The sequence below is a fragment of the Manacus candei genome, unplaced genomic scaffold, assembly GCF_025592945.1.
Source record: "Manacus candei isolate 608988 ecotype Guabito, Panama unplaced genomic scaffold, ASM2559294v1 h1tg000169l, whole genome shotgun sequence".
Taxonomy (NCBI): Eukaryota; Metazoa; Chordata; class Aves; order Passeriformes; family Pipridae; genus Manacus; species Manacus candei.
This window is the reverse complement of record NW_026138217.1, coordinates 104008-131490: the sequence shown is the minus strand read 5'-3', so window position 1 is coordinate 131490 and position 27483 is coordinate 104008. Positions and strand designations below refer to the sequence as shown.

Genomic DNA, 27483 nt, shown 5'->3' with positions numbered 1-27483 from the left:
GCTGTGGATTTGGGGTGGGGATGGATCCCCCTCCTCCGTGGAATGAGCTGTGATGGTCTCTGCCATGGTTTTTTGGGATGGGGATGGATCCCCCTCCTCCATGGAATGAGCTGTGCCATTCCCTGCTGTGGATTTGGGATGGGGATGGATCCCCCTCCTCCATGGGCTGTGCTGGTCCCTGCTGTGGATTTGGGATGGGGATGGATCCCCCTCCTCCATGGGCTGTGCCGGTCCCTGCGGGTGTCCCGGGATGTCCCTAAATCCCGGGGGGGTGACGCTGGAGCTCCTGCTCCTTCAGCAGCACAATCTGCCAGGAATGGGGGAGGTTGGAGGGTGGCAGGAGGGGACAGTGTCCCCCCCGGGGGTGTCCCCTCACCTGCTCCTCCAGGCTGGGCCCGACCCGCAGCCGCTCCAGCTCCCGCTGCAGCTCCGGGGACGATCCCAGGGCGGGAGCAGAGCGGAGCTCCAGCGCCGACACCTGTGCCTGGACAACACCCCAAAACTGGGCACTCCGGGGAGGGCACCCCAGAAACAGCCCAGCACCCCCCAGGGCAAGCACAGCACCTTCCCAAAAGGGGATGAGCCCAGGGAAGAGCCCAGCACCATCCCAGGAACAGCTCCAGTGTCTCCCAGAGCTGGGAAGTGCTCCCGAAAAGCGAACCCAGTGCCATCCCAGGACCAGCTCCAGCACCTCCCTTCCAGCTGGGATGAGCCCCAGGAGAATCCAGGGCCACCCTAGTACCAGCATGTCCCTTCAATGTGGGATGAACCCAGTGCCATCCCAGCATCTCTCAGAAGGGATGAGCCCAGGGAAGAGCCCAGCACCATCCCAGTGCAAGCACCAGTGTCTCCCAGAGCTGGGAAGGGCCCCATGAACAATCCCAGTGCCACCCAGTACCAGCAGCAGCACCTCCCTTCCAGCTGGGATGAGCCCAGCATCATCCCAGGACCAGCACCAGCATTCCCTGGAGCTGGGAAGCACCCCAAAAACCAGCCCAGTGCCATCCCAGTGCAAGATGGGAAGGGTCCAAAAAACAGCATCAACCCCCTCCCAGTCCAAGCACCAGCACCCTCCCAAAATGGGATAAGCCCAAGGAAGAGCCCAGCACCATCCCAGTATCAGCACCCATGTCTCCCGGAGCTGGGAAGGGCCCCATAAACACCCCCATCCCAGTACCAGCCCCAGCATCCTGCCAGGAAGGGAGGAGCCCCAAAAGCTGCTCAGCAAACTCCCAGTGCCAACCAGCACCTCCCTTCCAGCTGGGATGAGCCCAGTGCTCCCAGTGCCATCCCCAGCATCCTTCCCAAACTGGGATGAGCCCAGTGCCACCCCAGTGCCACCCCAGTGCCATCCCCAGCATCCTTCCCAAACTGGGATGAGCCCAGTGCCACCCCAGTGCCATCCCCAGCATCCTTCCCAAACTGGGATGAGCCCAGCGCCATCCCACTGCCACCCCAGTGCCATCCCCAGCATCCTTCCAGGTGGGATGAGCTCTCTAAGGAGCCGCCCATCCCACCCCACCCCATCCCACCCCACCCCATCCCATCCCAACCCACCCCATCCCACCCCACCCCATCCATCCCACCCCATCCCACCCCACCCCATCCCATCCATCCCACCCCACCCCATCCCACCCCATCCCACCCCATCCCACCCCATCCCATCCCATCCCATCCCATCCCATCCCATCCCATCCCATCCAATCCATCCCACCCCATCCCACCCCATCCCACCCCATCCCACCCCACCCCATCCCATCCATCCCACCCCACCCCATCCCACCCCATCCCACCCCATCCCATCCCATCCCACCCCACCCCATCCCACCCCACCCCACCCCACCCCTCCCCACCCCGAGGTGCCCCTGTCCCGGGCAGGGTGACCCACCCTCAGCTCCCGCAGTCGTGCCCGCGCCTGGCCCAGCTCCCGCTCGGCTCTGCCCAGGGACCGATCCAGCCCCGCCGAGAGGGGCTCAGCCCGGGGGTCCGGCTGCTCCCGCTCCACCTGCGGGCACAGCGGAGACAGCCATGGAGAAACAGGGGGTGGAACATGGACAGAATATATCAAACCATCTGCAAACCCAGGAAAATATATGATTTTATATATATATATAAAAAATATATATATATAAAATTGTGTATATAGATAAAACATATATATTATATTATATATAATCATATATATTATATTATATATATTATATACAATATATTACATATAATTTTTTATATATTATGTTATATATGTATTTTATATATATATTATATATATTATATATTATGTATAATACATAAAAGGTATATAACCCTCATAATATATTATACAGCATATAGTACATATGCTATATAGTAATATAATATATAATAATATATTAAAATATATTATATTATATATATTATATATATATAATAATATAATATATAATAATATATTATATTACTATATCATATATTATATATAATATTACACATAATATATATTATAAAAATATTATATTATATTATATATTATGTGTAATATAGATATAATATATATTATATAATATAATATATAATAATATATAATAATAGTGCATATTATTATATATATTATATGTTATATATTATTATATATTATTATATATACTATGTATTATATAGTGTATATATATATGTATTATATATTACATATATTATCTAGTAGAATATATAATATGTATTATGTATAATATATTAAAATGTATATAAACCCAGAAAATATATACGTACATAGATATTACATAGTACATGGCATATGCTATATATAATATGTATTATATATTACATAGATAATCAATACATCATATATACACATATATAGTATATGTTATGTATGATACACAAAAGTGTATATAAACACAGAAAATATATATGTACATGATATTAATATAGAATATAATTATATTATTATATTAATTAATTGTATTATATTAATATTATTATATTAGAATGCAGATATTAAAGTATGGATAATGTATATTAAAACATATAAACCAGAAAAACATAGATGGGAATAGATATCAAAGTATGTGTAAGATATGTAAACATCATAAATATGGGTATTAATATATGTATAATATATAAAACATATAAAATGAAATATATGAATGTAAATAGATAGCAATAAATATATAATATATAAAAGTGTAATATCTATAGATATTAAAATATAATGTATATAAAAATTGATATAAAAGCAGAAGATATATATGAAAATAAGTATTAAAATACATATAATATACAAAAACATATAAAATGGAAAATATAGATGTCAATAGATATTAATAAATAAATACCCAAAGCCATCATATATAGAAATATGTCTAATATATAAAACCCTATAAACCAGAAAAGTATGTCTCTAAATAGATATAAAAAATATGTAACTATATACTTATATCTAAAATTATATAGTTACAATATTATATCTCACTATAATATTAATAAATTTATATTTTATAAATTATATATACACATATTATATTTATAGATAAACATACACAGAACCAGAAAATATATAATATAAACAGATAAAAATAATTTATAATAGTACCATACGTAGTATTCATATAGTGTATGTATTTCTATAAAATACATATTTTAAATATGCTATATAACTATAGAAAATATACTATATGTTACAAATACTATAACTCTAAAGATATAATATATAATTACATAATATATATTATATGTGGTATATTTATATTATTATTGTTATATATGTTTTATAATATATAATAATATATATTAAATTATATATATTTATATATTATATGATGTATACTATATTATGTTATATTAGATTATATTAGATTATGCTATATCATATATTACATATTATATATTACATATTATATATTATATATTACATATTACATATTATATATTATATATTATATATTATATATTATATATTATATATTATATATTATATATTATATATTATATATTATATATTATATATAATGGGGTGCATGGGGGCAAGGGGGGCCTGGGAGTTGTCGCGAGGGGGGTGCAGGGGGTGCTGAGGGGGTCCTGCCCGGGGTCAAAGGTCAGGGAATTTGGGGTCCCCCTCACCCGCAGCCGGAGCTGTTCCTCCAGCCGGTCCCTGGAGCGCTGCAGCTCCTCCCGCTGCTCCCGCATTCCCTGCAGCTGCTCCCGCAGCATTCCCTTCTCCTGCCGCGCCTCCGCCAGCGCCCGCCGCGCCACCTCCAGCCCCTCCTGCGGGACACCGGGATGTGCATCCTACCGGGATCTCCATCCCACCGGGATCTCCATCCCACCCCCAGCCCCTCCTGCGGGACACCGGGATGTGCATCCCACCGGGATGTCCCTCCCACCTCCAGCCCCTCCTGGGACACCGGGATGTGCATCCCACCGGGATCTCCATCCCACCGGGATCTCCATCCCACCTCCAGCCCCTCCTGCGGGACACCGGGATGTGCATCCCACCGGGATCTCCATCCCACCTCCAGCCCCTCCTGCGGGACACCGGGATGTGCATCCCACCGGGATCTCCATCCCACCGGGATGTTCATCCCACCCCCAGCCCCTCCTGGGACACCAGGACACTCCCGAGATCCCCTGTGGGGATCCCTCTGTGTCCCCCCACCCCGTGTCCCCCCCCGGGGCTCCCATCCCACCTGGAGCCCCCTCCGGTCCAGCTCTCCGGCGGTCAGGGCGCTCTGGAGCTGCTGGAGCCGCTCCTGGAGCAGGGAACCATCGGACACGGAGGGAGCGCTCGGAGAATCCTCCTTGGAATCGCTGTCCAGCGGGGGCACTGAGCAGCTGGAATGTGCTGGAACGCTGCTCACTCTGGGCCAGCTGCACCCCAACACCACAGCAGTGGGGTCAGGGGGAACTGGGGGGACTGGGAGAGGGTTCAGGGGGAGGTGGGGGACTGGGAAAAGGTTTGGGGGGACTCCGAGGGGTACAGGGGGAATGGGGAGGGGGGTCAGGAGGAACTGGGGTAACTGGGAGAGGGTTCAGGGGGAAGTGGGAAGGGGCATGGGGGGAACTGGGGGACTGGGAGGGGGTACGGGACAAACTGTGAGGGGGTTCAGGGACAACTGGGAGGAACTGGGAGGAGATTCGGGGGAAACTGGGGAGACTGGGATGGAGTTGAGCAGGAACTGGAGGGACTGGAGAGGGGTTCAGGGGGAAATGGAGAACTGTGAGAAAGGTTGGGGGAACTGGGAGGGGGTTCAGGGGGAGCTGGGGGGACTGGATTCATTAACCAGCACCCCGGGCAGGGGTGCCACAGCTGCCTCTGGGATTTCCCGGGATCGGGGCCACAGCTGTCTCTGGGATTTCCCGGGATCGGGGCCACACCTGTTTCTGGAGCAGCTCCGCCCGTTCCTTGGCCTCCTTGGTCTCCGCTTCCCGCTCTCCCAGTGCCCGCCGGGCCCGGCCCAGCTCCCCCTCCAGCACCCGCCGCTGCAGCTCCAGGCGGCAGCTCCGGCTCTCCAGCGCTTCCAGGCGCCGCTTGGCATCCAGGAGCTCGGCCCCCCCGGCCCGCGCCGCGCTCAGCCGCTCCTGCGGGGCGGGAAGGGCTCGGAATGCCGGCCCGGAGCCGGGATGGGCCGGGCACACGGCCGTGCCCGCCTGGCAATGCCCGCAGCATTCCCACTTGGAATTCCACTTCATTGGGATTCATGGAGTTTGCACAGCGGGGTTTATCAGTTTTACTGGGATTTATGGAGTCTGCACAAGGGGGCTCACCAGTTTTACTGGGATTTACATGGGATCCATAGGGGAGTTCACCAGTTTTACTGGGATTTATGGAGGATCCAGATGTGGCAATGCCCACCTGGGCTGCACATCATTCCCACTTGGAAGTGATGTGGGAATGCCCACTTGGGCTGCCCAGAATTCCCACTTGGATATGGAGGTTTGTGGCAATGCCCACCTGGGCCACCCAGAATTCCCACTTGGAAGTAGAGGGACATGGGGATGCCCACCTGGGCCGCCCAGCATTCCCATTTGGAAGGGGAGGTTTGTGGCAATGCCCACCTGGGCTGCCCAGAATTCCCAGTTGGACACGGAGGTTCGTGGCAATGCCCACCTGGGCCGCCCAGAATTCCCAATTGGAAGGGGAGGTTCGTGGCAATGCCCACCTGTGCCGCCCGGCATTCCCGCTCGGAATTGCGGAGGCTCCGCTCCAGCGCCGCCACCTTGTCCCGGAGCTCGCGGCGTTCCCGCTGGGATTGGCGCAGGGTCTCCTCCTGGAGCAGGAGCGTGGCCTGGGAGCTGCTCAGGTCCCCGCGGTGCCCTGGGAAGGCACAGCCCCCACCCCCCTTCAGTGGGAAAACGGGCGGGAATGGGATGTCTGCTGGTTTTCCTGGGATTTACGGGGGATCCAGAGGGGGTTACGGGGTTTACTGGGGGCTATGGGGGACAAAGAGAGGGTTTACTGGGGTTCATGGGAATGCAGAAGGGGGTTACTGGGGTTTAGGGGGGATGGAAAGGGGGTTTACTGGGGTTTATGGGAGTTGCAGGGGGGATTTACCCATTTTCCTAGGATTTACAGTGCCTGCACAGGGGGGGGTTACCAGTTTTCCCGGGATTTACAGGGGATCCATAGTGGGGTTTAGCAGTTTTACTGGGGTCTATGGGAGGTTCAGGGGGGTTTCACCCACTTTACTGGGATTTATGGAGTTTGCTCGGGGCACTTCCCAGTTTTACCGGGGTGGGTGTGGGATGCAAAGGGCTTTCACCAGTTTTATTGGGGCTTATGGGGCATGCAGGGAGGGTTCACTGGGGTCTAAGAGGGATGCACAGGGGCTTTACCCATTTTATTGGGATTTATGGAGATTGCACAGCAGGTTTCCCAGTTTTACTGGGATTTACACGGGATCCATAGGGAAGTTTACCAGTTTTACTGCAGTTTATGGGGAATGCACAGGGGTTTTACCAGTTTTATTGGGATTTATGAAGTTTGCTCGGGGGGTTTTACCACTTTTATTGGGGTTTACAGGAAATACAGGGGACATTTACCAGTTTTACTGGGGTTTACGTGGGATCCAGAGCAGGTGTGACCAGTTTTACTGGGATTTATGGGGCCTGCACTGGAGTTTTACCCACTTCACTGGGATTCATGGAGTCTGCACAGGGGGGGTTATCAGTTTCACTGGGATTTACATGGGATCCATAGGGGAGTTTACCAGTTTTACTGGGATTTGTGGAGGATGACAAGGGGCCTTACCCATTTTATTGGGGTTTAGAGGGGATGTAGGAAGGTTTTTACCAGTTTTACTGGAGTTTATAGGGGATCCAGAAGGGTTTTACTCATGTTATTGGGGTTTATGGGGTATATATGGAGGTTTTTACCAGTTTTACTGGAGTTTATAGGGGATCCAGAAGGGTTTTACTCATGTTATTGGGGTTTATGGGGTATATATGGAGGTTTTTACCAGTTTTGCTGGAGTTTATGGGGGATATAGGAGGGTTTTACCCATGTTATTGGGGTTTATGGGGTATATATGGAGGTTTTTACCAGCTACACTGAGGTTTACAGGAGATGCAGGGGGAGTTTTCCCAGTTGTACCAGTTTTACTGGGGTTCCTGATGTTTGCACTGCAGGTTTCACCCATTTTCCCAGGATTTTGGAGCCATGGGGGGGGGAAATCCCAGGGACCACCCTCCAGTCTGGGCGGCACCATCGCCCTCCCCGTGCCTCAGCTTCCCCCAAAAGGGTCCAGCACCGGCCAAATCACCCCAAACCTCACCCAAAAAATCCCATCACCCCCATCACCTTCCTCGCTCTCTTCCATGAGCTTCTGGAGCTGCTGTGCCCGGGAATTGGCGTTATCCCGATCCTGCTCCACCTCCGCCAGGCGCCGGCCCAGGCTCCCGACCTGCACCCGCAGCTCCTCCTGGGGGCGGGAATGGGCTGGGAAAGGGGATTTTTGGGATAACGGCGGGGGGGGGGGGGGGAGGAGAAGGGGGATGTACCCGCTCCCGCTGCGCCTCCTGCAGCTCCCGCAGGAATTCCCGCAGGGCCGCCCGCGCCGCCTCGGGATCGGATGCGGGGTCGGGCTCCGGGGAGGAGCTGGGGCTTCCTGACCCCTCTGGGGCCCCGCCTGGGGGGGACAAACAGCGGGAATGGGGACAGCGGGAGCAGCACCCAGGGTAGGATGGGAGGGGGAGGGGGATGGACCATATCCCACGGGATGTGCCCGTGGGATATGGGGGACCCAGGGATGTAAGGATGAGGCAATGGGGTGGGAGGGACCCCAAGGATGCAGGGAACAGAGTAATGGGACAGGGGGGACCCCAGGGATGGAGCAATGGGGTGAGGGGGAACCCCAAGGATGCAGGGGACAGAGCAATTGGGGACCCCAGGGCTGCAGAGAAGGGAGCAAAGGGATATGTGGGACCCTGATGATGCAGGGGACAGAGCAGTGGTGTATGGGAGACCCCCAGGGATGGAGCAATGGGGTGATGGGTGACCCCAGGGATGCAGGGAATGGAGGAATAGGAGACCCCAGGGATGCAGGGGATGGAATAACTGGGTATGGAGGATCCCCAGGGATGGAGCAATGGGGTGATGGGCAACCCCAGGGAAGCAGGGGATGGAATAACAGGTATGTGGCACCCCAGGGAAGCAGGGCATGGAGCAGTGGGGAGATGGGGCACCCCAGGGAAGCGGGGCATGGAGCAGTGGGCTGACTGACGGGTAACCCCAGTGACACAGTGCCCGCCGCAGGACACATCCCTCTCCCCCAGCCCTGCCGCAGCCCCGGGGCTCTCACCGGGGGCCAGGGGGCCGGGCCGGGCCCGGGCCAAGCCCACGGTTCTCCGCAGGGCCGCCTGGAGCCCGCCCAGCCGGGACTCGGCCGCCCTGCGCAGCTCCTCGCCCCGGGCCAGCTCCGCCTCCAGCCCCTGGGCCCGGCCCTGGGCCGCGCTCAGCCGCAGGCTCAGCTCGGACACTTCGCCCCGCGCCGCCTCCACCTTCAGCTGCAGGTTCCGGGAGTCCGCCAGCAGCTTCTTCTCGTTGCCGCGAGCCTCCTCCAGGCTCCGCGCCAGCTCCTTCTCCCGCTGCCGGAATTCCGCCTCCGCCTCCGCCAGGCGCTGCTGGAGCTGCTGGAGCTGCAGGAGAGGGAGGGAAGGGGCGATGGGACAGGGAGTGGTGACAGGGGTGGAGAGCGGGGTGAGGGAGAGGCGGGGGGGAGTGGTGGGGGTGGAGGACCCCTAAGGATGTGGGAGATGGAGCAATGGGGGAGGGGGACCCCAGGGATGAAGCAATAGGATGAAGGGGGACTCCAGGGATGCAGAGCATGGAGCAGTGGGGTGATTTTGACGCCAAGGGATGGAGCAATGGGATTATGAGGGATCCCTAAGGATGCAGAAGATGGTGCAATAGGGTGATGGGGGACCCCAAGGATGAAGGGGATGGAGCAATGGGGTGACAGGGAACTCCAAGGATGCAGAGGATGGAGCAATGGAGTAATGGGGGAACCCAGGGATGCAGGGAACACAGCAATAGGGTGATGGGGATACAAGGGATGGAGCACAGGGTGAGGGAGACTGAGGGGATGGAGTGATAGGAGACCCTCCAAGAATGGAGCAATGGGATACAGGGACCTGCAGGGATGCAGGGGATGGAATGGTGGGGTGACAGGGACACCCAGGGACACTCAGGGACATGGGATACCAGTTATGGGGTGATGGGGGTGACTGGGGACAGCAGGCACCGAGCTGTGGGGTGAGGGGACAGCAACACCTCTGGACATGCAGCCGGGGGGGGACAGGGATATTTGGAATGTGGGGCACCAAGCAATGGGGTCCTGGGGATCCTAGGGGACTCCTCACCTCCTTCCTGGCAGCCTCCGTGTCGGCCTCGCTCTCCGCCACCTTCCTCCTGAGGCCGAAGGCTTCGCGGCGGCTCCGCTCCTCCCGCTGCTCCTCCAGCGCCACGCGCGCCTGCAGCTCCCCCACCTCCCTGCTCCGCCGGCTGTTCTCGCTGTCCAGGTCCTTCACCTGGCCCGGGAGGGGACGGGGGGCGGCTTGGGGACACCCCGAATGTCTTGGGGGGTCCCCACAACCCTCCTCCTCCTCCTGCCCCCGGACCTGCCGGCGCAGCTCCTGCAGCTCCCGGCGGGCGTCCAGGCGGCCGCGCTCCAGCTCCCGCAGCGCCGCCCGCAGCTCCGTCACCTCCCGCTCGGCCGCCGCCCGCCCTGCCTCCAGCAGCGCCAGCCGCTGCTCCTTGTCCTCCCCGGAGCGCTTCAGGCTGCGGGAAGCGGGAGCAGGGGCTGGAAGCACCTCCCAGGGGGTCCCAGCATCCCCCCGGCCCAGCAGCGTCCTGAGCATCGCCCTGTCTGAGCCAGGCACATCCCGCTCCAAGCTGTCCCCATTCGGGGTGTCCCCCCATCCTGGGCGTCCCCCCATCGAGTCCCCCCATCCCCAGATTTCCATCCCTTTGTCCCGAGTGGCATTCAGACCTGGAGCAATTGTCTCGTCCCAACTGGAGCATCCCTGTGTCCTGATCCTCATCCCCACCCCGGGGATCACCCTCCAAGGTGCTGTGTCACCCCTGCACCTCCCAGCTCGTGCTTCCCCTCATCCCGAACATCTCCCCAACTCCTGCACCTCCCAGCTCGTGCTTCCCCTCATCCCGAGCATCTCCCCAACTCCTGCACCTCCCAACCTGTGCTTCCCCTCATCCCGAGCATCTCCCCAATCCCCAAACTTCCATCCCCTGTTACCCGGACCTGGAGCATTGCCCCATCCCAACCGGAGCATCCCTGTGTCCCAATCCTCACCCCCACCCCGGGGATCACCCTCCAGGGTGCTCCATCCCCCCTTTGTGCCCCCGTGCCCCCCCGGCCCTGACCTGATGCGCTCCCCCTCCGCCCTCCGCAGGGCCGCCCGCAGCTCCTCGTTGGAGCGGCGCAGGGTCTCCTTCTCCCTGGCCTCGTCGCCCAGGGCCCTGCGCGCCTCCTGCGCCTGCCTCCGCTCCGCATCCCGCCCTTCCCGGCTCTCCCGGGCGTCCCGCTGCGCTTCCAGCAGCTCCCGCCGCCCGGCCGCCCGCGCCTCGGCCGCCGAGCGCAGCTGCGCCCGCGCCTCCTCCGCCTAAAACGGGGCCGTCAGGGGGGGCCCGGGGGTCCAGGGACGGGGGGGGCTCGGGGCGGGGGTCACCTCCCGCAGGGCGCTGTCCCGCTGCTTGGCCGCCGCCGCCGCCTGGTCCCGCAGCGCCCGCGCCTCCCGCTCGTGGGTCTGAGCCGCCGCCTCCGCCCGCGCCCGCAGCGAGAGCAGCTCCGAGCACAGGGACTGCGGGGACAAGGACCCCCTGAGACCCCACACCGGGCTGGGGGGCCGGGGAAAGGCGGGTGGGGGCACGGAGAGGGGGTGTAATGGGGATGGGGGCACGGAGAAAGGGTACAATGGGGATGGGGGTACAGAGAGGGAGGCAGTGGGGGTGGGGTTCTGGACAAGGGGTGAGATGGGGATGGGGTTCCAGAGAGGGGTGCAACGGGGATGGGGTTCCAGAGAGGGGTGCAACGGGGATGGGGGCACGGAGAGGGGGTGCAGTGGGGATGAGGGCAATGAGAGGGGGGTACAAAGGGGATGGGGGCAAGGAGGGGGGGTGCAATGGGGATGGGGGTACAGAGAGGGGATGTAAAGGGGATGGGTGCATGGAGGGGGGGCGAGATGAGGATGAGGTTCCAGGGAGGGGGTGCAATGGGGACAGTGCAGGGATGGGGTGAGCAGGCTCAGGTACCACAGCTGAGCAGCCCCATTGCTGAGGGGATGCAGTGGGGAGATGGGGGGTTTGAAACTGGGGTCTGCAAGAAGGGGAGTCACTGGGGTGGTCTTGCAATGGTGGGGGTGTGACTCAGGCAGGAGGGGTTGCAATGAGGGGGTGCCCAGGCATGGGGGTCTGCAATGAGGGGGGTCATGGGGGATACCCAGACACAGGGGGGCTGCAGCAAGGGGGTTTTCAGGTATCAGAGGTGGCAGTAGGAGAGATACCCAGGCATGGGGGCTGCAATGGGGGACCACAGGCAACACCCACGCATGGGGGGGTTGCAGTAGGGAGTGCCCAGACATGAGGGGACACAATGGGGGGGCCATGGGGGACCCCCAGGCATAGGGGCTGCAATGGGAGGGGACACTTCAGCTTTGGGGGTTGCCATGAGCGGGGACAGCCTGGCATGGGGCTTGCAGGGGGGGACACTCTGGGCTCTGTGCCATTTGTGGGTGCCCAGGAGCCCCCCAAACCCACCTGCTCCTTCTCCTGGTGGGTGGTGACCTCTCTCCGCTGCTGCTCCAGCTCGGCCGTGGCCTCGTCCAGGCTCCGCTGGAGCCCCGCCAGTGTCTCTGCCAGGGCTGCCCTCTCCTCCTCCTGCAGGGCCAGGGCCTGGGGGGGCACGGCTCAGCCGGGGGGCACAGGGCAGGGACAGGGCTGGGGGGACGCTGGGGACACCCACCTGCTGCTTCTCGCTCTGGTGCTGCTGCCGCAGCGCCGCCAGCTCGGCCACCAGCTCGTCCTGCTCCTGCATCAGCCGGCCCCGCTCGGCCTCCAGCTCCTCCTGGGAACAGCACCCGGGAACACCAGCCATCACCAGGGAACACCAACAGCACCAGGGAACACCAACAGCACCAGGGAACGCCAACAATCACCAGTAAACAACAACAGCACCAGGGAACGCCAACAGCACCAGGGAACACCAGCCATCACCAGGGAACCCCAGCAGCACCAGGGAACACCAAAAGCACCAGGGAATGCCAACAGCACCAGGGAACACCAACAGCACCAGGGAACACCAACAGCACCAGGGAACACCAGCCATCACCAGGGAACTCCAACAGCACCAGGGAACACCAACAATCACCAGGGAACACCAACAGCACCAGGGAATGCCAACAATCACCAGGAAACAACAACAGCACCAGGGAACACCAAAACCACCAGGGAACTCCAACAATCCCCAGGGAACTCCAACAGCACCAGGGAACCCCAGAAGTCATGAACAAACCCAAAAAATCACCAGTAAACCCCAAAAATCAGCATGCATGTCAAAATTCAGCATTACACTCCCAAAATCACCAGTGAACCTCAAAAATCGTGAACAAACCCAAAAATCACCAGCGAACCCCCAAAATCTCCAGCGAACCCCAAAAATCATGAACAAACCCCTCAAATCACCAGTGAACCCCCAAAATCACCGCTGTGCCCCCAACAATCAGCACACATTCAAATATCTACAATGCACCCCAAAAATCAACGCTGCTCCCCCATAACCAACATCGTGTCCCAACAACCACCACCACACCCCAACAATCACCGTCACCCGCCAGATCACCCCAAACCCCCCAGAAATCAGCAGTGCACCCCACAATTCCATTCCCCCCCCCCCAGCCCCCACCTTGTGGCGCTGGAGCTGCTCCAGCTGGTCCCGGTGGGCGTCGCGGGCGCTCCGCAGGGTCACCGTCACCGCGGCCGCCTCGGCCGCCGCCACCGCCCGGCGCCGGCACCGCAGCTCCTGCGCCCGCTCCTGCCGCGACACCCCCAGCTCGGCTGGGGGACACCCCCGTCAGCGGGGACACCCCCACGCGAGGGGACACCCCCCAGAAAAGCAGGGACACCTCCCGGGTCAGCGGGGACACCCCCAGTTAGTGGGGACACCCCCATCGGAGGGGACACCCCACAGGGGGCAATCCCATCAGTGGGGACACCCCTGGTCAGTGGGGACACCATCCATCAGTGGGGACACCCCATCCATTTGGGGGGACACCCCCGGTCAGTGGGGACACCATCCATCAGTGGGGACACCCCATCCATTCAGGGGGGACACCCCCTCCATTCGGGGGGACACCCCCGGTCAGTGGGGACACCATCCATCAGTGGGGACACTCCCCATCCGTGGGGACATTATTCATCCCCAGGGGACACCCCCCATCCGTGGGGACCGCCCCTCTGATCAGCAGGGACCCCCCCAGTCAGTGGAGATCCCCCCACAAGAGGGAACACCCCCATCAGTGGGAACAACCCCCCCCCAGCCTTATGGGGACCCTTCCCATAAGAGGGAACACCCCCCCAGCTAGTGGGGAAACCCCCATCAGTGGAAACCCCCCCAGGGACACCCCCCATCAGTGGGGACAGGGGGATGGGGCTGAGGATGGGGATGGGGCTGAGGATGGATGATGAAGAGGATGAAGGTGAAGAGGGGGATGGATGGGAATGAGGATGAGGATGGGGATGGATGCAGCCGGATGGGGATGAAGACAGGGATGAGGGTGAAGTTCTGGATGGGTGGGGGCGAAGATGAAGGCTGGGATGAGGATAAAGATGAAGATACAGACGGATGGGGATGAGGATAAAGGGGGATGGTAACGAGGATGAATGGGGATGAAGATGAAGATTGGGATGGGGATGAAGATTAGGATGAGGATGAGGATGAAGACTGGAACGAGGATGAAGATGGAAGGGAATGGGGATGGATGAGGATGAATAGAGACAGCTGAGGATGAGGATGGGGATGGGGATGGACAGGGATGGTCAGTGGTGGGACAGCCCCATGGCCGGGCCCCCTCACCCTCCAGTGCCTCCTTGGCCTGGAGCAGTGTCCGGCCCTCGCTCTCCAGCTGCTGGTTCCGGGCCTGGAGCTGGGCCAGCTGTGCCTGCAGCTGGAACACGCTGCTCTCCAGCCCTTCCTTCTCTGACCTGGAATGCCGGGAACGCTGCCAGGACAGGCTGGGGGAGCTGCCCTGGCCCCCACATCCCCACCCAGCACCCACCTGAGCCCGGAACCTTCCCATCCATCCCAGTACCCATCTGAGATTGGAACCCCCCACCCCACTGAGCCCAGAACCCTCCCATCAATCTCAGCACCCACCTGAACTTGGAACCTCCCATCCCACCTGAGCCCAGAACTTCCCCAATCCCGGCATCCACCTGAGCACAGAACCCCCCTGTCCATCCAGGCATCCACCTGAGACTGGAACCACCCCATCCCACCTGGGCCCAGCACTTTCCCAATCCTGGCACTCACCTGAGCCCAAAACCACCCCATTCCACTGAGCCAGGAACCCCCTCCACCCCAGCAGCTGCCTGAGCCTGGAACCCCCCACCCATCCCAGTCCCACCTGATTTCAGAACTCCCCCATCCCACCTGGCCCCAGAAGTTCCCCCATCCCAGCACCCACCTGAGCCCAGACCCTCCCACCCATCCCATCCCATCCCACCCCATCCCATCCCACCTGAGCCCAGACCCTCCCACCCATCCCATCCCATCCCATCCCATCCCACCCCATCCCATCCCATCCCCTCCATCCCATCCCATCCCATCCCACCCCATCCCATCCCATCCCACCCCATCCCATCCCACCTGAGCCCAGACCCTCCTACCCATCCCATCCCACCCCATCCCACCCCATCCCACCCCATCCCCTCCATCCCATCCCATCCCCTCCATCCCATCCCACCCCATCCCACCCCATCCCATCCCACCTGAGCCCAGACCCCTCCCATCCATCCCCCATCCCGTCCCATCCCGTCCCACCCCACCTGAGCCCCTGTGCCTCCCTGTGGCACTCCTGCCCGTGCCGCTGTGCCATGGCGAGCTGCACGGCCAGCCCGGCGCTGTCCTGGGCCAGCTCCGCGTGGCTCCGGCTCAGCCGCTCCTGCTCCGCCCGCAGCTGCTCCTGCTCCGCCCGCGCCCGCGCCAGCGCCTCGCCCGCCGTGCCCTGGGCCTGCAGAGCCTGTGCCGGGAACACCGGGAGCACGGGGAGCAATGGGAACACGGGGGGCTTTGGGACCAAGGGAATATCGGGAACACCGGGGGCACGGGGAGCAATGGGAACACGGGGGGCTTTGGGACCAAGGGAATATCAGGATCACGGGGTGCAACGGGACCAGAGGGAGCACCAGGACCACAGGAATACCGGGACCATGGGGAGCATTGGGACCACGGGAATATCGGGATCACAGAGAGCGCCGGGACCATGGGAATACTGGGATCAGAGGGAGCACCGGGACCACGTGGAGCACCAGGACCACCGGGAACACCGGGTACCAGTGGGGAACACTGGGGACACTACAGGGACCACCAAGTACCACAGGGACCATCAGTTACCCCCCACAGAGCAACAGTTACCACACAGGGACCACCAGTTACCCCTCGTGGATCACCAGTTACCACACAGGGACCACCAGTTACCCCTCATGGACAAGCAGTTACCCCTCAGGGACCCCCAGCGGCACCACGGGGTACACCAGTCACCCTTCACGGACCACCAGTTATCACACACACGGACCACCAGTCACCCCCAGGGACCCCCAGTTCCCACGCAGGGATAACCAGCCCCACCTCGTGGACCCCCCACCGCTCCCAGTGCCCCGTCCCGGTGCCCACCTGTGCCAGGTGCTGGCGCAGCCGAAGGTGTTCCTGGCGCAGCGCCCGCAGCTCCGCCCGCACGCCCCGGGATCCCTCCAGCGCCGCGCTCCGGGCCCGCTCCAGGCCCTGCCGCTCCAGGATCCCGGCGCGGCGCCCGCGCTCCAGCCGCGCCCGGAGCTGCGCCAGCTCCCGCAGCAGCTCCCGCGTCCGCAGCCGCCCGCGCTCCCGCTCCTGCTCCAGCCGCTCCAGCCGCCGGCACAGCTCCGCCTTCTCCCGCGCCAGCCCCGACGCCAGCTCCGAGGTCTTGGCCAGGGCGTCCCGCAGCCGGCATTCCTCGGATTCCGCCGCCCGCTGTGCCAGGGCCAGCTCCCCGCAGCTGCCCTGCGCCTGCCACGGCGGGCACCGGGTGGGCACGGCGGCAACGGGAGCACAGGGAGGGTGTCAGGGGCGACTGGGAGGGGTGGGGAGGGTACAGGGGGTCACTGGGAGGGTGTCAGGGGTCACTGGGAGGAGAGGGAAGGGGGCATGGGGTGACTGGGAGGGTGCCAGGGGTGACTCAGAGGTGTGGAGAACATGCACGGGGTAACTGAGGCATGGTGGGCACCTGGGGCATGGGGGGCATCAGCTGCAGGGGTGGCATCCCTGCCACCTGCATCCATGGGAATTCACCCACTGCATAGGGATGCACCTCTATCCATGGGATGCACCTCTATCCATTGGGGATGCACCTCTATCCATTGGGTGCACCTCTGTCCATAGGGATGCACCTCTATCCACTGGGGATGCACCTCTATCCATGGGGACACCTCTATCCATAGGGATGCACCTCTATCCATTGGGGATGCACCTCTACCCATAGGGATGCACCTCTATCCATGGGGGGCACCTCTATCCATGGGGGGCACCTCTATCCATTGGGGGCACCCGCTGCAATGGGACAGCCCCCCTGTGGGTGCTGGGGTTTGGGGGTGCCCACCTTTCCCAGCGCCTGTGCCAGCACGTCCCGCTCTCCCCGTGCCAGCTCCGCCTGCAGCTCCGCCCGGCTCTGCTCCTCCCGCGCCTCCAGCAGCTCCCGCTGCGCCCGCGCCCGCTGCGCCTCCAGCTCCTCCAGCTGCCGCTGGCTGGGCACCACGGGGGCAGGGGGGCTCAGCACCCACGGCGGGGGGGCAGAACCCACCCGGGGGGGCTTTGGGGCACTCACTGCGCTAGAGGAGCAGCCCCTGGGGGTGGGGGACACTGCAGTGCCCACCCCCACCCTGCACCCATCTGTGCCCCCCCTGAACCCCCCTGAACCCCCTGTGCCCCTCTGCACCAACCTGTGCCCCCCTGAATCCCCCTGTGCCCCTCTGCACCAACCTGTGCCCCCCTGAACCCCCCTGTGCCCCTCTGCACCCACCTGTGCCCCCTCAAACTCACCTGTGCCCCTCAACACCAACTAGTGTCCCCCTGCACCAACCTCTGCCCCCTGAACTCACCTGTGCCCCCCAACACCAACCTCTGCCCCCTGAACTCACCTGTGCCCCCCTGCACCCCCCGTGCCCCCCAGTCCCCACCTGTGCTCCAGCTGCTCCCGGGCGCTCTGGGCATCCCGGGCAGCCTCATCCCGGGAATCCTCGAGCCCCTCCTTCTGGCGCTGGAGCTGTGCCCGCTCCTGCTCCAGAGCTCCCGCCCGCTGCTGCTCCACTGCCAGCGCCGCCTCCGCCCGCTCCAGCTCCCTGACGGACACACGGACACGGGGGGGGGGGGCATGGGCAGGCAGATGGACAGAGAGACAAACACGGCGGGGGGATGGATGGACAGACGGACACGGGGTGGATGGATGGAGAGATGGACACAGGGGGTGGATGGATGGACAAATGGACATGGATGAGTGGATGGAGGGAGGGATGGACAGGCAGACACAGAGTAGGTGGAGGGACAGAGGAACACGGGTGGATGGACAGATGGACGGACGGACGGACGGATGGATGGATGGATGGATGGATGGACAGACAGATGGACAGGGAGGATGGATGGGTGGGGGATGCTCACAGGTGGGTCAAGAAAGATGCATCAGAATGGAAGGATGTGTAGGGACAGACAGACAGATGTGTAGGGATGGATGGATAGGGATGGATGGACAGGGACAGATAGACAAGACATGGATACAAGCACAGGGACAGAGGGACACACGGACACAAGTACAGGGAGAGACACACGGATGCACAGGGACAGACGGACACATGGACACAGGCACAGGCACAGCCGGGCTGGCCTGGCTGGAGCCGGGAACACCCGTCTGTCCATCCGTCCCTCCCTCCATCCCTTCATCCATCCCTCCATTATCTGTCCATCCCTCCGTCCATCTGTCTCTCCATCCATCATCCCTCCATCCATCATCCCTCCATCCATCATCCCTCCATCCATCATCCCTCCATCCATCATCCATCCGTCCCTCCATTATCTGTCCCTCCCTCCGTCCATCTGTCTCTCCATCTGTCCATCTGTCTCTCCATCCATCCCTCCCTCCATCCGTCATCCATCCATCCATCATCCATCCGTCTCTCCATTATCTGTCCCTCCATCCATCCATCTGTCCCTCCATCCATCCATCTGTCCCTCCATCCATCCATCATCCATCTGTCCCTCCATTATCTGTCCCTCCATCCGTCCCTCTGTCCCTCCATCCCTCATCCATCCCCCCTCCTCTCTCCCTCCCTCGGTACCTCCGCAGCTCCTCGTTCCGCGCCCTCAGCCCGAGTCCCTCCCGCAGCGCCTCGTCCCGCTCCCGGCGGCAGTTCCCGGTCTCCGCCCGGAGCTGCTCCAGCCGCTTTTCCAGCGCCTCCAGCCGCCCCTCGCTGTCCCGCAGCTCCCGCCGCAGCCCCGCGGCCGCTTCCCGGCCCTGCTCCGCCTGGCTCCGCGCTTCCTGCGCCGGGAAAGGGCTCAGCCCCGGCACCATCCTCAGCCTCCCTCCTCCTCCTCCTCCTCCTGCCCCGCTCACCGTCAGCTCCGCCCGCCGCCGGACCAGCCACGAGCGAACGGCGCCGGGGGACAGGGCAGGGGACACGGCGGGACACGGCGGCGACACCGCGCCGGGGGCCGGGGAGGACGCGGGGTCATCGGCCAGCACCGCCTGCGGACACACGGAGCGGCTGGAGCGGGAACACCGGGAATGCGGCGGGACAGGGCAGGGAACGGGATACTGGGGCGGGAAAGGGGAAACCGGGGCGGGAAAGGGGAAACCGGGGCGGGAAAGGGGAAACCGGGGCGGGAAAGGGGGAAATGAAATGAGAAAAGGGAAAGAGATACAGAATCGAGGGAAGGGGAAACCGAGGTAGGAAAGGGGGAAATGAAATGAGAAAAGGGAAAGAGATACGGAATCGAGGGAAGGGGAAACAGAGGTGGGAAAACGGAAACTGAGGCGGGAAAGGGGAAACTGAAATGAGAAAAGGGAAACGGAATCAAGGGAAGGGGAAACAGAGGTGGGAAAGGGAAAACTGAGGCAGGAAAGGGGAAACTGAGTCAAGGGAAGGCAAAACTGAAGCAGAGAGGGGGAAATGGAGTCATGGGATGGGGAAGTTGAGGTGGGAAAGGGGAAACTGAGGGGGGAAGGAAGGGGAAGACAAGTGAAGGAAAGGGGAAATTGTGTCAAGAAAAGCAGAAACTGAGGAAGGGGGATACAGAGTCAAGGGATGGGAAAACTGAAATAGGAAATGGGAAACTGAGACAGGAAAGCAGAAACTGAGTCAAGGAAAGAGGGAAACTGAGGCAAGGAAGGGGAAAACTGAGTCAAGGGATAGGGAAACTGAGGTGGGAAAGGGGAAACCGAGGCAGGGCCGGGCTGTCCCCGGCACCTGGGTGACGTCGTGCAGGGTGTGGCGGAGCAGCTCCAGCTCCGAGCGCAGCGCCTGCACCTCCTCCGGCGGCGGGTCCCGGGCGCGCGCGGCCTCCTGGAAACACCCCCGGGCATCAGGGGCCGGTCCCGGCTCACCCCCGAGCCCGGCGCCCCCGAGCCGCACCCACCAGCTCCCGCAGCTGCAGGGTCAGCGCCTGCACCGCCCGCTCCCTCTCCTCGTCCTCGCCCCGCCGCCGCTCCAGCGCCGCCGTCATCTCCTCCAGCCTGCGGCACACGCCGGGAAGCGCCGGGAAGCGCCGCGGTCCCCGCAGCCGCCCCCGAGCCCCCCGAGCCCCCCGGGCCCCCCCGGACCGTCCCTACTTGGCTCCCAGGGCGGATTTCTCCAGGTCGGCATCTCGTGCCCGCGCCGCCAGCTGCTCCTCCAGCTGTGCCAGGCGCAGCTCCCGCCGCTCCCGCGCCGCTCCCGCCTGGCTCTCGGCCAGGCGCAGGTTGGCCCCCAGGGCCAGGCAGGCGGCGTGGGCGGCGCGGCCCGCCCGGGACACCTCGTGGCCCAGCTCTGACAGGTCCCTGCGGGGGGAGATGCGGGGGGGCAGCCGGAGGCCCTCGGGAACCCCCTGGGATCGCCCCCCGGCCGGGATCCCCGCTGACCTCTCGGTGCTGGATTTCATGTCCCCGAAGTGCCGCCGCAGAGCCACCACCTGCCTCCAGAGGGTCAGGAGCCTGCTGTGCTCCGTGCTGAAGTAGGCGTTGAAGGACTGCGGGTAGGTGGAGGGGGGTCGGCGCCCGCTGGGAGACCCACCACGCTCCCCAAATTCCCAAATGTCCCCCCTGGCCACGCCCATCACCCCGCGGTGCTGCACAGTCCCAATTCCCTCGGGTACAGAGAGGGTTGGGGACACATCCCCCTGGCTGGCATCCCCTCCCCATCATGTCCCATGTCCCCTGTACCCCCAAATCCCTCTCTGTGCAGCACTCCCCGTGGCCCCACATCCCTCCCAGTGGTCCTGTATCGTTTTCCATGGTGCATCCCTGCATCCTCCTGCCTCACAGCCCCTTCCCATCACACGTCACATCCCCAAGTTCTTCTCCAGGCAACATCCCCCATGACCCTGCACCCCTCCTGGAGCAGGAGTCTCCAGGTAGTCCTGGAGACTTTCCATGATGCTTCCTTCTGACTCATATTCCTTTCCCACCACAAGCCACATCCCCTGCACCCCCAAAGCCTTCTCCATGTAACATCCCCCACAGTCCTGTACCCCTCCTGGTGCTCCTGCATCCCCTTCCATGTCACAGCCCCCATGGTCCCCCATCCCTCCTGCTGGTCCTGCACCCCTTTCCATGAGGTATCCCCAGGTTACAGCCCCCTTCCTACAATAACCCACATCCCCTGCACCCCCAAAATTCTTCCCTGTGCAACATCCCACATCCCCCCAGGGGGTCCTGCATCCCTTTCCAAGAGGCATCCCTGCATTATATCCCCTTCTCATCACAAGCCACATCCCCTGCACTCCCAAATTCTTCTCCATGTAACATCCCCCATGACCCTGCACCCCTCCTAGTGGTCCTGGAGACTTTCCATGATGCTTCCCTCTGACTCATATTCCCTCCCCATCACGTGCCACCTCCCCTGCACTCCCAAATTTTCTTTGCCACATACCCGTGGTCCCACATCCCTCCCAGTCGTCCCGCATCCCTTTCCATGATACATCCCTGCATTATATCTCTTTCCCATCACGTGCCACATGGCACGTGCTCCCAAATGGAACGTCCCACAAGACCCTCCATCCCTCTCCGTGATCCCGCATCACTTTCCAAGCCACATCCCTCTGCCTCACAGCCCTCCCTGATGGATCCCTGCCTCCCTCCACATTCCAGGGCCCCCCGGACCTCCTCCTCGCGCCTCCACTCGGCCTCCCTCTGCTCCAGCTCATCCCTGCTCCGTGCCCAGTCCGCCGTGAGCTTCCGGATGTCCTCGCTCAGCGCCGCGTTGGCCGCGTTGGCCTGTTCCAGCTGCTCCCGCAGCATCGAGTTCACCTGCACCAGGCTGCTGCTCCTGGGGTGGGGACACAGGGACCCGTGGGGCATCCCACCAGGAATGCCCACACCTGCCCAGGGACCCCCACTCTGCTGCTCCTGGGATGGGGAGGGAGGGGATGGATGGATGGATGGAATGTCCCCCAGGAACTCCCACATCTTCCCCAGGGATCCTGCTCACCTCTGCTCCTCCTGGGATGGGTGAAATGGTCAGAGCATCCCCCTGGAAATCTTCCCAACTCCCAAGGATCCCCACTCACCTCTGCTGCTCTTGGGATGGAAAGGATCCCCCTCCTGGGAATCTCCAAACCTCCTCAAGGATCCCACTCACCTCTGCTGCTCCTGGGATGGGTGGAATGACCGGAGCATCCCTCTGGGAATCCCCAAACCTCCCCAAGGATCCCACTCACCTCTATGCTCCTGGGATGGAGGGAATGGAGGGGATCCCCCTCCTGGGAATCCCCACACCTTCCTGAGGATCCCACTCACCTTTGCTGCTCCTGGGATGGGGGGTCACCGTGTCTGGAGCATCCCACCCCTCCAGGGATCCCGCTCACCTCTGCTGCTCCTCTTCCAGCCGGATCAGGGCATTCTCCAGCTCGTTGCTGCTCTCCTCCTCTGGCTGGGAGCCGCTGGCATCCAGCTGGATCTGTGGGAACATCCCGCTCGCCACCACCTCCATCTGGGGGGGGGGTTGGGGGCAGGACATCCCCCCGGCCCCTCCCTCACCGTCAGCCTCTCCTGCTCCAGCTCCGTCGCCTTCTCCAGCAGCTGCTGCTCCACTTCCCCACATTTCTTCTTGTACTGCAGCACCTGCGGGGGGACGGGGGCGTGACACCGGGGGGTGACACCCGGGGGGGCTCCCAGACCGTCCCTGCTCCCCCCGGGAAGGATTTACCTTGGCCTGGAGCTTCTGCACGAGCTGGGCCTGTCTCTGCTGCCCCTCCTGGTAGGCCTGGAGCTTCCGCTTGTAGGCGGCTTGTTCCTCCTCCAGGAGCCTCCGGAGCTCGATGTTGTGCTGGGCCAGGCTCCGGCTCTCGGCCGCTTCCCGCTCTCCCACCTCCGTGCGCAGGGATTGCTCCAGCTGGGAGAGGGGCGGGATACGGGCTGGCACCCCCCGGCACCCCCCGAGCACCCCCGGGCATCACCCATCATGTCCCAGGAAAGCCGGGGAGGTCCCACAGCAAATCCTGGAGAGCCACAGCCAAGCCCCAACAAATCCCACCTTCCCCCCCAAATCCCACCTTCCCCCCCAAATCCCACCTTCCCACCCTCTTTGCACGCCCAGGGAGGGGAGGGATGGGAAGTTTTGGGGGTGCTTTCCAAACTAACCCAACTCTCCGTGTGGGGGCTCAGCAAAGCCCCATCCCGGCCTGTGCCCGATGGATCGAGGGTGGGAGGGACAATTCCCAGGGGATATTTTCCTGATGTTGGGGTTTTGTTCATAACCAGGCCCAGACAGAGGGATTTCTTCCAAAATCCCAACCCCCCCTCAAATCGGGTCTCCCAGGAGCCGCTCTCAGCACTGGAAGGGCCAAAGCCCTTTTGAATTCCCGGTTTCCTTGGCAAAGGAATGCACCGGGGGGGGGGGGGGCTGCTTCCCGAAAAGCAGCAGCACCAACAAAACTGGGATGGAGGAGGGGGATGCTTTGTGCTTCCCACGGGACAAGCCCTGGCGAGCCAGGACGGGTCCGGACACGCTGGCACCACAATTCCCACCACAACAGCACCCCGGGAGCAGGGAATGCTGAGGGTGGGGGTTGTACAGCCGTGGGTTGGGGGCTAGAAAGAGGGGTTTGGGGTTAAAAATGTAGCTTTGGGGTTAAAAAGGTGGGGTGGGATTAAAACGTGAGGTTTGGGTTAAAAAGGTGGGTTTGGGGTTAGAAAGGTGGGTTTGGGATTAAAAAGTTGGGTTTGGGGTTAGAAAGGCGGGTTTGGGGTTACAAAGGCAGGTTTGGGGTTACAAAGGCGGGTTTGGGGTTAGAAAGGTGGGTTTGGGGTTAGAAAGGCGGGTCTGGGGTCAGAAGGGTGAGTTTGGGGTCAGAAGGGTGAGTTTGGGGTCAGAAGGGAGAGTTTGGGGTTACAAAGGTGGGTTTGGGGCTACAAAGGCGGGTTTAGGGTTACAAAGGCGGGTTTGGGGTCACAAAGGTGAGGTTTGGGGTCACAAAGGTGAGGTTTGGGGTCAGAAGGGCGGGGTTTGGTGCCCCACCCTCTCGCTGATGGCGTTGTACTTGATGGCCAACTCATCGCGCTCCGCCCGGCTCTGGGCCAGCAGATCCTCCACCCGGGACAGCTCCTGCTGCAGGATCCTGTTCTCCTCCTGGAGGGACAGCAGCGAGGACATGGCCCCTGCGGGATGGGGCCGGATGGATCCAGCCCCGGGACGGAGCCAAGGCCCCCTTTGCTCCCGGAGCTGCCTCGTTCCCTCGGGAAGGGGCTGCACCTCCCCCGCGCTCCGGGAGCAGTTTGACCCCCCCGGGCTGGAAACTCCTCCCTCCCACAACTTGGCCGTGCCGAGGGATGCCCTTTGGGATGGGAGGACTGCTGGAAATGCACAGTTGCGGTCTCAAAGCCTCTGAAAACTCACGCTCAGACCCCCAAACCCACTGCAGACTCGGAGCTGCGCTCACAGAACCACTGCAAATTTGTGTTTGGGACCACAAACCCACTGCAAATCCATCACAAAAGGGCTGCAGCTTCGCAGCTGCGATGGCAAAACAGCTGCAAACGTGTTTGGGATCCCCAAACTGCTGCAGGGTCACGTCTGTGACGGCAAAACTGCGCCAGAGTCGCAGCTGAGATCACCAAAAGTGCCACAAATTCACACTTACGATCCCAAACCCGCTGCAGATTCCTGCCTGTGGCCCCAGACCCACTAAGATCTGCAGCTGGGATCACAGAAGTGCTGCAGATTTATAGTTGCAATCACCAAACTGCCACAAAATTTGCATTTATGATCACAAAACTGCTGCGAACTCATGTCTGTGATCATGAAACCACTGCAGATTTGTAGCTGCAATCACAAAACTGTCACCAATTTGCACTTATGATGCCAAAAACTCCGCAGATTTGCAGCTGGGATCACAGAAATGCTGCAGATTCACAGTTGGGATCCCAAAATCACTAAAAATTCCCATTTGTGATCCCAAACCCGCTGCAGATTTGCAGTTCCTATCACAGAAGTGCTGCAGATTTAGAGTTGCAATCATAAAACCATCCCAAGCTTGCATTTATTATCCCAAACCCACTGCAAATTCCTGTTTCTGACAGCAAAACCACTGTACATTTAGAGTTGCAATCCCAAAACTGTCAGAAATCTGCATTTATGATCCCCAAACACTGCAAATTCCTGTTTGTGATCCCAAACCCGCTGCAGATCTGGAGTTAAAATCACAAAACTCACTGCAGATTTATAATTGCAATCAGAAAACTGTCACAAAATTGCACTTATGATCCCCAAAACTGCTCATTTCCAGTTGCAGTCCCCCAAAATGCTGCAGATTTACAGCTGCAATCCCAAAACTGCCACCAAATTTGCATTTGTGATCCCAAAATCTCCACAAATCCCTGTTTGTGATGCCAAACCCGCCACAGATTTGCAGTTCCTATCACAAAACCGCTGCAGTTTTATAGTTGCAATCACAAAACTGCCACAAACCTGCAAATATGATCCCCAAAACTCTACAGATTTCCAGCTACAATCACAAAACTGCTGCAGATTTACAGTTGGGATCCCCAAATCACTAAAAATCTCTGTTTGTGATCCCAAAGCCGCTGTAGATTTGCAGCTGGCATCACAAAGTGCTGCAGATTTACAGCTGCAATCCCAAAACTGCCACAAAATTTGCATTTGTGATCCCAAAACCTCAGCAGACTTCCAGCTGCAATGAAAAAAAAAATCACTGAAACTTCGTGTTTGTGACCCCAGAAGTGTGGCAGATTTACAGCTGCAATCCCAAATCTGCCCCAAAATTCGCATTTGTGATCCCCCAATCTCCCCACGTTCCCGTTTGTGATCCCAAACCCGCCGCAGGTTTGCAGTTCCTTATCCCAGAGCTGCAGATTCCCGGTTACAATCCCAAACTGCTGCAGATTTTTGCACTTCCTGATCCCAAAACCGCCGCGGGATTTCCGGTCGTGACCCCCAAAACCGCCGCGCGTTCGTATTCGCAGCCCCAAACCCGCCCCGATTCGCCGCCGCGACCCCAAATCCCAGCACAAAAGGCCCCTTTACCCCAACCCCGCTGCCCGGGCGCCGCTCCCGGTGCCATTCCCATTCCCATTCCCATTCCCGATGCCGCGCTCCCGCTCCGCGGCTCCGCGAGGGGGGACACGGGGACCCCACCTCAGCCTGGGGCTTCCCGGAGCATCCAAGTTGCCCTCGGCACCCCCTCGGCGCGGCCTCTTTGTCCCGACCCCCCTTTTCCTGGGATTTTGGGCTGTTTCCACCCCTTTCCTGGGAGTGGAAAGCGGATGCGAGGTCGGGATTAGCCCGAAATCCCGCCGTCCCCTCCCTGCGTGACGGCGGGAGCGGGGACCCTCCTCTTCCTGGGGGGGTCCCAACGCCTCCGACACCAACATTCCACGATCCTCCTCCAAAAATATCCCTCGGCATTCCCGGGCTTTGGAAATAAACCCACCCGAGGCTCTTGGAGAGAAGGAGGAAAATGAAGGAAAATATAAACAGATACCAACCCCCCGGCGCTTCCCGCGAGCAAAACGGGTGGGAAAGTCCCGGCTCGGCGGCGGGATGGGGATTCCAGCAGGGAACGGAGCTCCTTGGGAAGAGGCAGCCGCTCCCCTCGTTAAGCCCCGGCGCTCATTAAGCTCATTAACGCCCCGGGGTTCGCTCCGGCAGGAAAAGCTCCGGGGAGGAGCGAGCCGGGGTTGCCAAGGGGTGAAGTGGCTTTAAACCCTCCCCCGGGATGTGGGAATGCGCCGGGACTCGGGAGGATTCCCAGCGCCGCCGCTTCTGGAGCAGCAACGTTCCCCCTCCCGGGTAATTCAGGATTTCCCCCCCCCGGTAGGGAAAGGGGACGGGAAATCCCCGATCCGAGCCCAAAACCTGCCCCCAGTGGGGGCCGGAGACACCCCTGCTCCCGAAACAAGGGATGGATCCCATCCCAAGCCACACTCTGCTTTCCAGGGGGTCTCCCACCCTCTTTCCCAATCCCCCCGCCAGGGAAAGTGCCCTTTCTCCTCCGGATTACTGGGACCAGGCAGATGGGATTGAGGATTTACGTTGCCTTGGAT

At 59.4% G+C, this 27483-nt stretch overlaps 1 protein-coding gene across 1 annotated transcript; it reads right to left on the bottom strand.

Moving 5' to 3' along the window:
- Window positions 1-121: 121 nt before the first annotated feature.
- CROCC (ciliary rootlet coiled-coil, rootletin) lies at window positions 122-27224 on the bottom strand. The gene is made up of 33 exons (XM_051773478.1): window positions 26926-27224; window positions 24440-24579; window positions 23129-23314; window positions 22960-23043; window positions 22788-22879; window positions 22084-22249; window positions 20845-20951; window positions 20557-20763; window positions 20364-20460; window positions 20195-20290; window positions 19342-19473; window positions 19067-19266; window positions 17915-18076; window positions 17338-17482; window positions 16380-16748; window positions 15533-15726; window positions 14562-14689; window positions 13392-13543; window positions 12453-12554; window positions 12248-12382; window positions 11161-11292; window positions 10856-11094; window positions 10093-10252; window positions 9835-10002; window positions 7975-9111; window positions 7775-7895; window positions 6138-6292; window positions 5351-5556; window positions 4665-4827; window positions 4099-4242; window positions 1889-2005; window positions 377-484; window positions 122-307 (listed from the first exon to the last, which is right to left on the bottom strand). Exons 2-33 carry the CDS (start codon window positions 24572-24574, stop codon window positions 257-259), a joined length of 5790 nt encoding a protein of 1929 aa, XP_051629438.1. The 5' UTR covers window positions 24575-24579; window positions 26926-27224; the 3' UTR covers window positions 122-256.
- Window positions 27225-27483: the final 259 nt, after the last annotated feature.

Coding starts and splice junctions, on each gene's coding strand:
- CROCC (XM_051773478.1), bottom strand. CDS start 24,574: ATGTCCTCGCTGCTGTCCCTCCAGGAGGAGAACAGGATCCTGCAGCAG. Junction 10,003..10,092: donor TGCAGGAGCTGCGCCGGCAG/GTCCGGGGGCAG, acceptor CTCCCGGGCCAG/GTGAAGGACCTGGACAGCGA. Junction 5,557..6,137: donor GGGAATGCCGGGCGGCACAG/GTGGGCATTGCC, acceptor CCCGCCCCGCAG/GAGCGGCTGAGCGCGGCGCG.